Source organism: Muntiacus reevesi, chromosome 4 (genome assembly GCF_963930625.1).
Source record: "Muntiacus reevesi chromosome 4, mMunRee1.1, whole genome shotgun sequence".
Lineage (NCBI taxonomy): Eukaryota > Metazoa > Chordata > Mammalia > Artiodactyla > Cervidae > Muntiacus > Muntiacus reevesi.
Genome location: NC_089252.1, coordinates 41,307,659 through 41,320,915, shown reverse-complemented (window position 1 = coordinate 41,320,915; position 13,257 = coordinate 41,307,659). Strand labels below are relative to the sequence as shown.

At 41.9% G+C, this 13,257-nt stretch overlaps 1 protein-coding gene across 6 annotated transcripts in view; it reads right to left on the bottom strand.

Annotated features, from left to right (window-relative positions):
- Window positions 1-2,661: 2,661 nt before the first annotated feature.
- Window positions 2,662-13,257, bottom strand: part of CEP192 (centrosomal protein 192) — a 72,118-nt gene continuing 61,522 nt past the window's right edge. For 2 of the 6 annotated variants that reach the window (XM_065932621.1, XM_065932625.1), the window contains 5 exons: window positions 11,970-12,089; window positions 11,465-11,586; window positions 9,923-10,052; window positions 9,407-9,465; window positions 2,662-3,097 (listed from right to left, as the gene is read on the bottom strand). In XM_065932621.1, the coding sequence (XP_065788693.1) occupies window positions 2,956-3,097; window positions 9,407-9,465; window positions 9,923-10,052; window positions 11,465-11,586; window positions 11,970-12,089 (573 nt within the window). In that variant the 3' untranslated portion in view covers window positions 2,662-2,955. The other 4 variants (XR_010662904.1, XR_010662905.1, XM_065932622.1 and 1 more) reach the window with 4 other exon arrangements.

The following is a 13,257-nucleotide window of genomic DNA, read 5'->3' as shown; positions in this document are numbered from 1 at the left end:
CAGGGAAGTTACGTTAACCTCTTTAAAACATTTTTTTATTACAAAAATAGTTACTAGTTGAACACGGTAGAAAGTTCAGACAGTCCCATGAAAGGCAGCTCCCCCTCCCCACCTCGAGACAGGGTCGTAAGGAGAGGAGGGGCCTCACAGGTGCCACTGCCCAACAGTAGCGCCCAGGTGGCCCAGGCATCACCCCCCACCCTCCTCCCCCACCAGCCCTGTGGAAAGTGCCTGAGGCAGGTCCATCCTCCTCACTGGAGGCACCTGGAGGAAGGAGGGAAGGGAAGAAGTGGCTCCAGGATGTGCCTGCTGGGGTGTGCTCTGCTCCCTGAGTCAGAGTCAGGTTACCTGTCAGACCCACCTAGTGGAGTGGGAAAAGTGTGTGCACAGATACTGTTTTGGCAAAAATGTAAAGAAACAGGAGCTGTTAACAGAAGTCTGGCAGGACAGCAGTTGGGAATGTCCACCAGGTCACACTGACTGCCCTGCCGTCCCATTGACCGTGCTGCCACGCTCCACCCGAAACAACAGCTACACAGGGGTCTTAGGGTCACTGTCTGTAGTAGGAAAAGACTGCAATGGTCAATGTGTCCATCAACAAGAAACTTCCAGTTTGTCCTCTGTATTTTGACTTTGGTTATGCTTTCTCCAGTGTGGGAGATGTAGGTTTGATCCCTGGGTCAGGAAGATCCCCTGAAATGGCAACCCACTCCAGGATTCTTGTCTGGGAAATCCCATGGCCAGAGAAGCCTAGCAGGCTACATGTAAATATTACAAACATTTCTTCATACGTTTATTCCTAGAGGATTCCTCATGGATCTTTTCTTCCACTACTATTTTCTTATATAGAAAGACTACTGATTTTATGGATCAGTTGTGTATCCAGTTACATTACCAAATTTGCTTTATAATTTTTAAAGGAAACTCTTGGAGCCCCAGGTGGACAGCTACATCACTGTCCTGTCTCACCTCCTCCCCCTCCACTTGCCAGGGTCGTGCCTCGCACAGTCGGGGGCTGAGGGTCCCTGCCTGCTCCCGGCTCAGCCCTTCCAGCACTTCGCCATTTGCACAACCTGCTTCTGACTTGAGATAAACGTAATTATTGTATACATTTACCATGGACTCTTGATACTTCTATGCAAAGATAAGATACACTCATCCATTTGTTCAGACCATGAACCCTCCTCTTCCCCCCTCCCCGCCTGCACTTCACACACTGAGACTTCAAAGAACCAGCCTTCAGTACAGGTGCCTGTCAGTCAGATGGGCCACCTCAAAACTGAGCACCCGGATGGCAGGAAGAGAAGGTTCCCTGGGAGGGGAGGGAATGGAAGCACTACCCCTGACCCCCAAGGACAGGCCTGTGGAAGAACAAATGAGAGGGATCAGGCCTGGCCTCAATGCATGCAGGCCTCTGAGAGTTTAGGAAGCTGCTGCAGAATCAGCCTCCGGGACCCAAAGGACCAGGGTGACACTGACAGCCATGGCAGCCCCGGGGTTTGGCATGGCAGGTCTGTGGTGCTCCCTGTGAGTCAGCTCAGATGATGGGAGTCCCTGCCCAGATTCAAGGCCTAAGGGAGTAAGTCTCACATGCGGCCAAGTCCACAACATGACACGTCCCCAGGTCAACTCAAAATAATTTCGTTGGTCAACCCAAGGGCAGGGAGAACTTCCTGAGTGCTGACCTGTGGGGAGACCCAGAAGGAGGCCTGGGCCAGCCCTGCTCAAAGTGGGTACACAAGCACCTCCACATGCCCATGGACATCTTCTGGGGGCAGCAACGAACACACAATACAGGACGTCTATAAGACACAACTGGCTCCTCCTCCACCTGCTGTCAGAGCCCTGCTGCTCTGAGTCCACCACTGCTCTCAGGGCTCACAGTGCAGATGAAAACTCACAGGGTCCCTTGGTCCCAGACCACTTCCTGGGGATGAAATTAAAAACCTAAAGAAGAAACAAAACCAGGAAGTATCTGTGTTAAGACTGAAGGGGAGGTTTTAACCAAAAGGATGGGCAGTTGCTGGCCTGCCTCTGCTCTCACCTGTGGACAACAACCCACATGGCTGGCAGGTAAGATGTCCTGAGCTTGCACACAGGAATGCGTGCACTGTCTCAGGTGTAAATGATGGGGTCAGAGCCCTCCCGGTGGCAGCTCTGCACACACTCCATGATCCTCCTGCTCTGTCAGAAACATCAGCCATGACACCCACGCTGCTGCACAACACCTACCAGCAATGGCCACAACTACTGCAACCAGGGAAGTCACAGTACGGGGGCAGATCCCTTCCCCTGGGTCCCAACGGTATCTGATGGCTGTGCCCTTCTACACCAGGTTCTGAAGTCATCCTGTTCACCTTTAACTTCAATAAATGCTCTCCTAAAATACACCATCAACCTCTCCCATGTGTCTGCACTGATAAGGACACTGCCCCACTCTGGAGAAATGCAGTTTCTTTGGAAGGAAGCTTTCCTTTCTATTCTGGGCAACTAGCTAAAAGACAAAGGAACCAAGAAGGAATTGCTTAAGGCAAACAAAACTTTGTGATGGAGGAGAAGATTCACAGAACAGAAACCCAGGAGCTTGGAAATAATCAGCAGAATAAAGTGATATTCTAATTTCTACATGACATCATATAAAAAAGACAAGTTCACTGGAAATTAAGTTTATTTCTGGATATACCAACTAAAACACAGGCCAAATTTATTCAGATTATCATCATCAATGCAAAAATAGAACTCTCTTCTCCCCTATAAAAGTTAAATACAAGACTGTAGGCTAGATACATGATTATTTTAGTCAAGTCTTCAGTATTAGCTTCTCAAAGCAACAAATCTACAGTTATACACATCCAATTTATCATACAAAATATATACAAACGCGTAACTGTAGTGTAGAAAAAATGAAATTACCAAAATGTAACTTAGGTCAATTTACTTTACACACACTGGATTCTAGCTGATGTTTCCAAGAGCTTCCCCAATGAGTCGGATGGCGACACTCTTGCCTTCATCTGTTTGAACAACGAGCAAAGCGTCAAACTTGCCCACGGACCTGGGCTTGAACTGCACGGGCATGTTGATGTAGTGCTGGGCTCTGCAAAGAAAAAGGGGTGTCAACACGACATCAGGGCACACAGAGGCCCCTAGTCACACGATGCCTGGTAGAGAGCAAGCCTGGTCAAGGAAACGGGAGCTGCAAGGCTTGGAGCCTGGTGCCATGTCTGCGGGAGCAGGAGGCAGCCAAGCCCAGGTTGCACGTGCCAGCGGCCTCCCCATGGCTGCAACCAACGTCTACTGGGGCTGGCAGGTTTGCTCCAAAATTCTTAGGAAACCTACTAAGTTTCCTTGAAAATTTATGATTGGATTCTACTTGAGGCACGTACAAGTATTATGTTGGCTGGTTTGTTTCTGCTCACAAAATGAGGTTCCAAAAGCTTCAAAAATACACCTTTATTCCTGAGAGGAATGAGATGCAGGCCCTTCCCACAGCCTGTTTCATGCCACCGACCTTTCGTCTTAATGGTTTTTAAGTGAAACATCACAGCTTTCAGACTCTCCCCAGAGGGCAGGTCCCTCTGATCTCAGCCACATGTGTGCGGGCTCAGTAGAGGGACCAGACTGCACTTCTGTTTCCAGCATGTTTCCTGACCCGGCACAGTGGGCTAGAAATTCAGAAAACAGGCCAAGTATTTCAAAGCCCTTTTCCTGGATGTAACAAAATATACATATTGAAAGTCTGGGTCATTTTCCACCAATGCATTTACCTCATTTTTCCACATCAAACAAAGCTGCTTTTGAAGAACTGGTACCTATTGATGGCACTGACAAATGACAACTTTCTCTTTCATGTTAGCATCTTAATCCTCAGAATAATGTAGTACAATCTGCCAACCTAAGAGGTTTCGTACTTTATGACTTACTAAAAAGCATTAAAATATCCAAAAATAAATCTTTAGATGATTCCATTATTAACAAAGTTCAACACGGAATACAGAACTCTATATTTAACTGAGAAAGAATTTTTAAAAACATACTATGACAAATATGTATCACCTGCTTTAAGTTAACACACTGAATAAACTGGGATGCAACCTAGGAAAAACCAGGGTCCCCACAGCTCCAGCGCCAGCAGTGTGGTGACCAAGGGGGCTTTACACCCACACATACATACACACAAACACACATGGGAACATGTAACAGGAAAGCATGCTGACACAATGTGGAGATCCTCAGCTGAGGACAACTTTTGCAGCAGAGGCATGAGAGCCAGTGCCCGACGTGCAGAGGGAGGGCTGGCAGAGCTCCCACTCGAGGAGAGGGGCTTCTTAGCCCCAGGGCAGGCAGCCCCCTGGGAAAAACAAAGTGACCACCAGGGACTGGGAGGGTCTTCCCTGGAGCCACACACATACAGTCCACCTGCTGAGTCCAGCACTGTCTCTGCACCAGCCCCTACAGCTCATAAGCCCCTCCAGTGGCCTCACCCCTGGGAGGAGTACAAGCCCCTACCCTTACACCGGGAGTAGCCCCACCCGTTTTTGAGAGGATTCTCAGGGAGCTATGGGAAGAAGGCTCTACTTCTCCAAAGTCGAAAGAAGTCATCCTTACGTATGAAGAGGCCAGCTTGCCGCCTTCCTCTATGTAAAATCTAAGCCTATGCACATGTCACGAGGGAAGACTTTTCTACAACATAAAGAGTTTACTGGTTGAACAGATAAGAGTTACTGCTTTGCACTCACAGTTTTCTTATTCAAATTTCACAAAGTTTATACCGAGTTGCTAATTATTAAAGTTGATGCTGGAATCTGTAACATTACATATTTATCCTAAGTCCCATAATGAAATGTATCAGAATAACTTCAGTACCTGCCACCAATAAAGTATAAAATTACGTTATTTAAATCTTTTTTCAAAGTATAAAAAGTTAAAGACATTTTAAAGTCATAACATGTTCAAGAGTATAAAGCAAACATAATGTATCTTATGAGGCAATTTGAAACGCTACCTTATGTATACTGTCCAAGTTTTGCTTCATTAAAAAATATTTTCTCATGTTTCTAAGTTCTCTCAGATGCTGTGACATGACCTAGGCTGCATAGAAAAGCAGTGAGTATTTCATTTAGGAAAGCTAAAAACGTTCTAGCACTGGAATGGCAAGTCATCATGTTCAACTGTATAAAAATGTCTACTTTGAGATGGCAAGAATGAACACATCTTAGATTTTAAAACTGTTTTTTAGACAAATTGAAACTAAGCAAAATGCCATCTCACTGATAAAAAGTTACATGTTAAGAATGCTTTAAGTACCACCCCCATCACATCTACAGCACTGCAGGCAGCTGTGCGTGAGGAGGAGGAGGAGGAAGAACTCAGGGACAGGAGGACAGGCAGCCAGGCAACCAGGAAGGATGCTACCAGGGTCAGATGAGGAAGCTGACGGTGGCAATGTGAAAATACTTTGACCTGTTCACTGCCAAAACTACATTTGCATTTAGGTCATGTGGTCTCCTGTAAGGTCTCCCGGCTCCCAGGCAACCACAAACTGCCCGTGGACCTCACTCAGCTAGCCTTCTCACAGACTGGCCAGGAACAGAGACTGCTGCGTGTGATGCTACTAGTATCGAACAGAAACAGGTCTTTTCTCTGCAAAGGATCAAGAAGAAGCTGATTTACAAATTTCAGCTATAATAGTTTAAATTTTTAAAAAGTCTGTGAAAACAAATTAAGTGAAAAATGTGAAACTATAGTGTATTCAGGAATGAAAGCTGGAAAAGGAAAGTTCATCTCCAGGTTGACTGCACCATCCTTCAGTCATAAAATCGGCAACAGTAACATAAGGCCTTTTCCCTGGTAGCTCAGCTGGTAAAGAATCTGCCTGCAATGCAGGAGACCCAGGTTCAATCCCTGGGTCGGGAAGATACCCCGGAGAAGGAAACAGCAACCCCCTGCAGTATTCCTGCCTGGAGAATCCCATGGACAGAGTAGCCTGGCGAGCTACAGTCCACAGGGTTGCAAACAGCCAGATACAACTGAGCGACTAACACACTGACATAAGGCCAAACAATTTAACAAGTTACTGTAAGTCCTGAGTCTTTATCAAAACTCACAAAGTGATTCACTTCAAGTGAATCCAAATTTTGTTTCTTAAAAAGCTGTCAGCTCTTCAAATAAATTTTTTTAAAATCTGAAGGTGTCTTAACTTTTTAAAAAAACAAGTATTTTTTTTTAAAGGTAAGTGCTCCTTGAAACAAAGATCTGAAGCCCCTCCAGTAAGCTCTGACAGGTGTATGCTGGTTTACACAAAAGTGTTCCATGACCCCTATGCTTCATACTTAAAGACACAATGCCTGTGAAACACTGATCAAGCTCAGGGATGTGAACCAAGCAGACAGCAAACAGGAAGCAGAGTTATTCACTAAGGCCATTATGATAAGGTTCAAATTCAGAAAACAGCAGTGTTCAGGACTAATCACTCACTCAGATCAATTTGTCCTCAGTTACTAAAAAGGGCCCCAACTGGGAATTCAAATGACTATCTGTTAACATCGAACTGCTCCTGCAGCTCAGCCTCAGCCCGGCAGAGCCAGCCTGGCTCTAAGCACCCTGGAATGTCACCAGTCTCAGGCCCCCGGGGAGGGACCCACAGACCAATAAGAGAGAAGAGCTCAGTGCAGAGAAGCGGGAAAGTTTGGACTAGGAGTGTTTAAGGCCGCCATCGTCCACGTTCTCGTTGAAGAGACTGGCTGGGAAAGCGCTAACAGAACTGTGATGCTCTGTCAATACCTGTGGGTCCTGCTGGGGCTTCTCGGGACCCCCAGGACTGCCTCTCACGTATCCTGTAACAAGTCCAGGCTGCCGGCACCTTTACAAATTAGGACACTGAGGCTGAGAGAGGTCCAGGTGTATTCACTGCTGACTCTGCACAACCTGTGCCTTTGGGCTGGGCTCCTAAGAGGCAGGTTTCCTAGCACAGAGGATGGGGGAACCGGGTTGAGTAGGGGAAGAAAGGATGAGGGGTAGAAGGAATGATTCATCTTCCAACAACAAGAGGAAGCGTAAGCTTCTGAGTCAGGACTGCTGGGCTAGTAACTCAGCCAGTCCTTGATTGCCTGCAAGGGGCCTAGTTTTCACAGAATAGAACATGCTTCTAGGACCACTTCCTGATGCTAAAGTGAAAGAGTTTATAATAAGGTTTAATTAAAGATTCAAACATGAAGATAAAATTATTTTTTAGTTTTAAGTGCAATGCAACCCTAATGTTAAAATTGTGAATATCAGTGACAACCCAGTTTGAAATTTCAGCCTGTAAGGTGTCATATGGAAAAATAAAATTAGCAAGACCCCAAAACAATTAGCAAAATTGATAGTACATACCTATCAATAATTACTTTACATGTAAATGGATTAAATGCTCCAATCAAGAGAGTGGCTGAATGGATACAAACACAAGACCAGCATATAGGCTGGTTACAGGAGACTCACTTTAGATCTAAAGACATACACAGACTGAAAGTGAGAGGACTGGAAACAATGTTACACGGAAGTAACCCAAGTGCCATCAACAGGTGAACAGATGAAGATAAGGTGCAGACACAGTGGGATACACCCAGCTGTAAAGGAGAATGAAATCTTACCATCTGCAACAACATGAATGAACTGAGAGTATTATGCTAAACTGAAATAAGTCAGAGAGACAAAACATTGAATGACCTCACTTACATGTGGAATCTAGAAAACGAAACAAATGAATAAACATAACAAAACAGAAACAGAGTCATGGATAAAAAGAACAAACAGGTGGCTGCCAGAGAGGATGGGGTACAGGAGGAAAGAAACAGGTGAGGGAGAGGACAAGGCACAAACATCCAGTTCCAAAATAAATGACACCAGGTATGAGATGTCAGCTAGGGACACAGTCAGTAACTATGCAATGTCTTTGTGTGGTAATGTACCATCCTAGACTTAGTGTGGTGAAATCAGTTTGAAATGTACAGAAACAAAAACAGAATACAGTAACTAAGAGTGTTGTAAGTCAATTACATTTCCCCCTCAAAAAAAAAAAAAAAAAAAAAACCCAATGGTAAAAAAAGTATTAAAAGCAGCCAGAGAAAAAGACACATCAGGCAGAGGAATGAACACAAGGATGACAGTAGACTTCTTGTTAGAAACAAGGTAAGCCAGACAGTAGTGCAACAGGTTTATAAAATGGGAATGGGGGATAATACTGTCAGAATTATGTACTAAGCAAGACTGCCTCTTGGAAATGAAGGCAAGGGACTTCCCTGGCCGTCCAGTGATTAAGACTTCGCCTTTTCACACAGGTGGTGCAGATGAGATCCCTGGTTGGGAAGTTAAGATCCCACATGCCTTGTGGCCAAAAAGCCAAAACGGCCAAAACATAAAATAGAAGCAATATTGTAACAAATTCAATACAGATTTTTTTAAAATGATGGTAAGATAAAAATATTTTCAGACATTTAAAAAATGCATAGAAAAGAACAGATTTGTGGTTGGAAAAGTGGTGGGTGGGACTGATAAAAAGTACATCAAAAGTCAGAAAGTACAACTTCCACTTGTAGGATAAATATGCACCAGGGATGTGATATACAACATGAAAAATACACTGAACATGTTGTTCTATTTATGAAAGTTGTTGAGAGAATAAACCCTAATAGTTCATGTTGCAGGAAAAAAAAGCATTTTATTCTGTTTAATTTTGTATCTATATGAGATGAGAGTGTTCACAAAACTTACTGTGATAATCATTTCATGATGTATGTAAGTCAAATCATTATGCTACACACCTCAAATTTATACAGTGCTGTGTGTCAATTACATCAATAAAACTGGAAGAATATATATAAATACCTTAAAAATGAATAAAAACAAACAGTAAAAAAATAAAATAAGCAAGGATGGCAAGAAAATGAGACCCTGATTTAAGAACAATATAGGATTATTTCAAGAATTACACTGGAAAACAGGATAATGAAAGTTTTTCCAATTAATCTGGGAAGATTTTTGTCCAAATTAGTAAAAACTTAAATCCTTGATTCTCAGTGTGATGAAAGCAACACCTGATGCAGAAATTATTATAAAGTTAATCATAAGACAACGAAGGTTCTATTTAAGTATGCGGCTGTCAAAATACTGGGTAACAGGAGTCACACCCTAAGTCCAAACACTGCGCAAATCTGAGTTGTTACTCGCCACATACACCCAGTCAGACTGTTTCCCCTGCAGGCTCCTCATCCCCTTCACCATGTGCTTAGTGCTCTGGGTGTTGGTGATGAAGATGAGGGGCTGTAACTGAGGGAGACCTCACAGTCCTAGCCCCCAAGAGCAATCTCGGGGTCCTGAACACAGAGAGCTGCATCAGGATGAGAACACTTTATGATAAACTCACCTCAAAGAATATTTTGAATGTTTGACGTAGAAAGGCTCTCTGGGACTTAAAAACTTGAGCTGGAATTTAATATGAAACATTTTATGAAGTTATACAAGTTAGATATCTGTGCATATTTAAATCAACACACCATGCATTTGCTTATGTATACCCACGAGATGGGAAGTTAAAACAATAAATGCTCCTGAAAACACTTAAGGGAATTTTAGTGAGTTTACTATAGTTCTGACTGGAGTAAATGTTATCCAGAAATATGCTCATAGGATCATACAGAAGAAAACAAGAGCAGAAACTAAAAAATGAAAATATGAAAACAAATACTAGATAATTTTCAGACAAAGGATCATAAACTTCCCATGAGTTTCTCTTCAAACACAGTATTAAGGTATTTTAAAAATTAACTATTATACCTTAAATACCCATCTATAAAACAATCTTCTAATTCTTAGGAAAATGTTTATCAAATAGAAGAATACATTTATTTTTCCACAACCCACAGCAGTATTTCCAACTTACCGAGTGTGTAATAAAAGAATTATTTCGCAAATTGACTTTCAACGTCCTTGACTCCCCAACTCTCGTTGGCAGAAATTGATACACGTCTTCTGGGGCATAAACTCCACGGTGGGTCAGGTCAAGTTGCCTGCTATGGAGACAGGTTTGAAAGTTAACTATTTGCAATCTACAGAAACTTAAACTATTTGTATATAATAAATTATACAAAGTGTGGCTTTAACTTGTGTTTTCTCCCACATTTCAGTTAAAGTAGTTTTGTGAAGGTGACTGGCTGATCAGTATTAACACTGCTGGTGCCAGGAAGCATCCAGGCATTCCTGGCAGCAGCTGATACGGGCAGAAGAACCTCCTCTCTTGGAGAGGTACTTAACATGCTTTTCTTAAAAGCATCTGCCTCCAGAACTAAGTCAAACCTAAGTATGAGTTAACTAAGGACTATAAGAAACATTTTCATGTAAGTCAGAAAGAGAAAGATGAATACTATATGATATCACTTGTATGTGAAATCTAAAATATGACACAAATGAACAAACCTACGAAAGAGGAACAGACCCACAGACATAGAGAACAAACTTGTGGTTGCCAAGGGGGCGAGGTTTGGGGGAGGGATGGACTGGGAAGTTGGGATTAGCACATGTAAGCGTTTATATATAGAATGGATAGACAACAGGTCCTACTGTATAGCACAGAGAATTATATTCAATATCCTGTGTAAACCATATGGAAAAAAAATGTATATAACATTGTTTTGCTGTACAGCAGAAATAAACACAAAGCTATACATCAACTATACTTCAATAAAAAATTATTAAAAAAACACATCCCTGAAAAAAAATTTTTTCATTAGGTAAAACATTTACATATTATCATTAAAGCTCTGCAAGCCACTGATGTAACATACATTTTATAAAGTTTTTAAGAATCTACTTTCATACACTCTTTTTGGGAATGTAAAATGGAAAGGCTACTTTGGGAACATTTTTCCATTTAAGGTTAAGGTTAAAAAAATTCCTACCACATGACTTCGTAATTCTACTCTAAGACATTTTTACCCAAAAGAAATCAAAGAATATGTCCACAAAAACACACATATAACAATGTTCATTGCATCTTCATTCACAAGGGCTCCAAGTTGGAAGACACCAAATACCAAAGGATAAAGAAACAATAGTGACATGCCCCTGTGATGGGGCGTGTGAATCTACACGCAAAGGTACCCACCACAAGTGGACTCACCAACACCAATGATCCCGACATCACCACCTAAGTGAAAGAAGCCAGGCAAAACCTGAGTGCAGGTGTGCATGAAATCCACAAAACTAAGGCAACATACAGAACAGAACAAACCCCGGGTAGGGGTAGGGGTGGGTGTAGAAGCCACGTGAGAACTCCGATGAGAGGAACTGGGAGTCAAGTCTCTACCTTGACTGCAGCGCGGTGACGCATGTCAAGCACAGGTAAGCCACTGGGCATTTTGTCGAATGTGATTATACCTCAATAAAGTGCTGGGAAAAACTCATGAGAATGAGAGAAATAACATACCCAGGTATGAGGGCAGAAGCCTCAGATACAGCCTGTCTTCGGAGTTTAAGTAAATTATCTATTTTAATGAGGCTATTTGTGGAAATGCGTGAAATTCCAGGCTCACTTTCTGCTCTGACACTCTGTATAAAAAAAAAATCACAGGATGGAGGAGGAGAAATAAATACATGGACATTAACTCAACTGAATTTTACTACTTCCTAATTCTTAAAAAGGACACTTCTGATTTTTTAATTCCTTTAATTACAAATGCTTTATCTTGTACTGTTTCTCTGTGTCTCACACACACACAAGACATTACCTAATTAAGGCAAACAAAGATTTCACATAGCCAATAAATAGACACATAAGAAAACTAAGGTGATAAGCAGCTACAGTAGAATTAATGGGATTATAATAAAACCAGGAACATACTTAGCTTTCTCAGGCCAGTTTTTCAGGCCAGTTTCACCTGGTGTCTTCAAAACACACCCAGTAATTTACTTAAATTCAGTGTAACACTCACATGTCCAGAGAGCTGGAATCTTAAGGTGTGCTTCAGGTGAGGTTCTTTAAGAGGGTGACATTCAACATCCCAAAACTGGGCATAGTCCCCTCTATCTCTGGGCAAAAACATGATGGAGACCTACAAACAACGCATCCAGGAGAGAAATTTAGACTCTGAACCTTACACACATGCACTCAGGTTACCAATTTGAAGTGTGGTATGAAAAAATTAAAGGGAAAAACTGTCTTTGTATTGATTAATTTTGCACTAATGGAAAAAGAATTTGAACATTTTTAGTGGACTTGTTACTGTACCTGTACCAGATCCAAGTACATTTTTCAAGTCAGGGAGCCCGATTCCTCCAGCTCTATCTTTCTTTCTCAAGACTGTTTTGGCTATCTGGAGTGTTTAGTGTCGCCAAACAAATTTAAAATTTTTTTTCTAGTTTTGTGAAAAATGCCAATGAATTTTGATAGGGATTGCACCTAATCTACAGATTGCCTTGGGTAGTACAGTCATTTTAACAATACTGATTCTTTCAATCCAAGAACACAGTATGTCTTTCTGTTTGCATCAGCTTCAATTTCTTTCATCAGCATCTCACTCTTTTCAGAGGACAGGTCTTTTGCCTCTTAAGCAGGTTTATTCCTAAGTATTTTATTGTTTTTGACTCACTGGTGAATGGGATTATTTCCTCAGTTTTCCTTTCTGATAGTTTGTTCTCAGTGTACAGAAATGCAACAGATTTCTGTATGTTAATTTGGTATCCTACAACTTTACCAAATTCATTAATAAGCTCTGGCTTTCTGGTGGTGTCTTTAGGATTTCTTGTGTATAGCAAGATGTTCCAGTAAAACCCAAACGAACTTTTTGGCCAACCCAATATCCTGTCAAACAGAAACAGTGAGTTTTACTTCTTTTCCAATTTGGATCTCTTTTATTTCTTTTTCTTCTCTGATTCCCATCATTAGGACTTCCAAAACTATGCTGAATAAAAGTAGAGAGTGGTCATCCTTGTCTTGTTCCCAACCTAAGAAAGAATGCTTTCAGTTTTTCAGTGTTGAGTATGATGTCACCTGTGAGTTTGTCATATGTGAACTTTATTATGTTGAGGTATGTTTCCTCTATGCCCACTTTCTGAAGAGTTTTTAATTATAAATGGATGTTGAATTTTGTTAAAACCTTTTTCTGCATCTACTGAGATAATCATACAGTTTTTATTCTTCAATTTGTTGATGTGGTATATCACATCAACAAATTATGATTTGCAGTCATTGAAAAACCCTTGCATCCCTGGGATAAATCC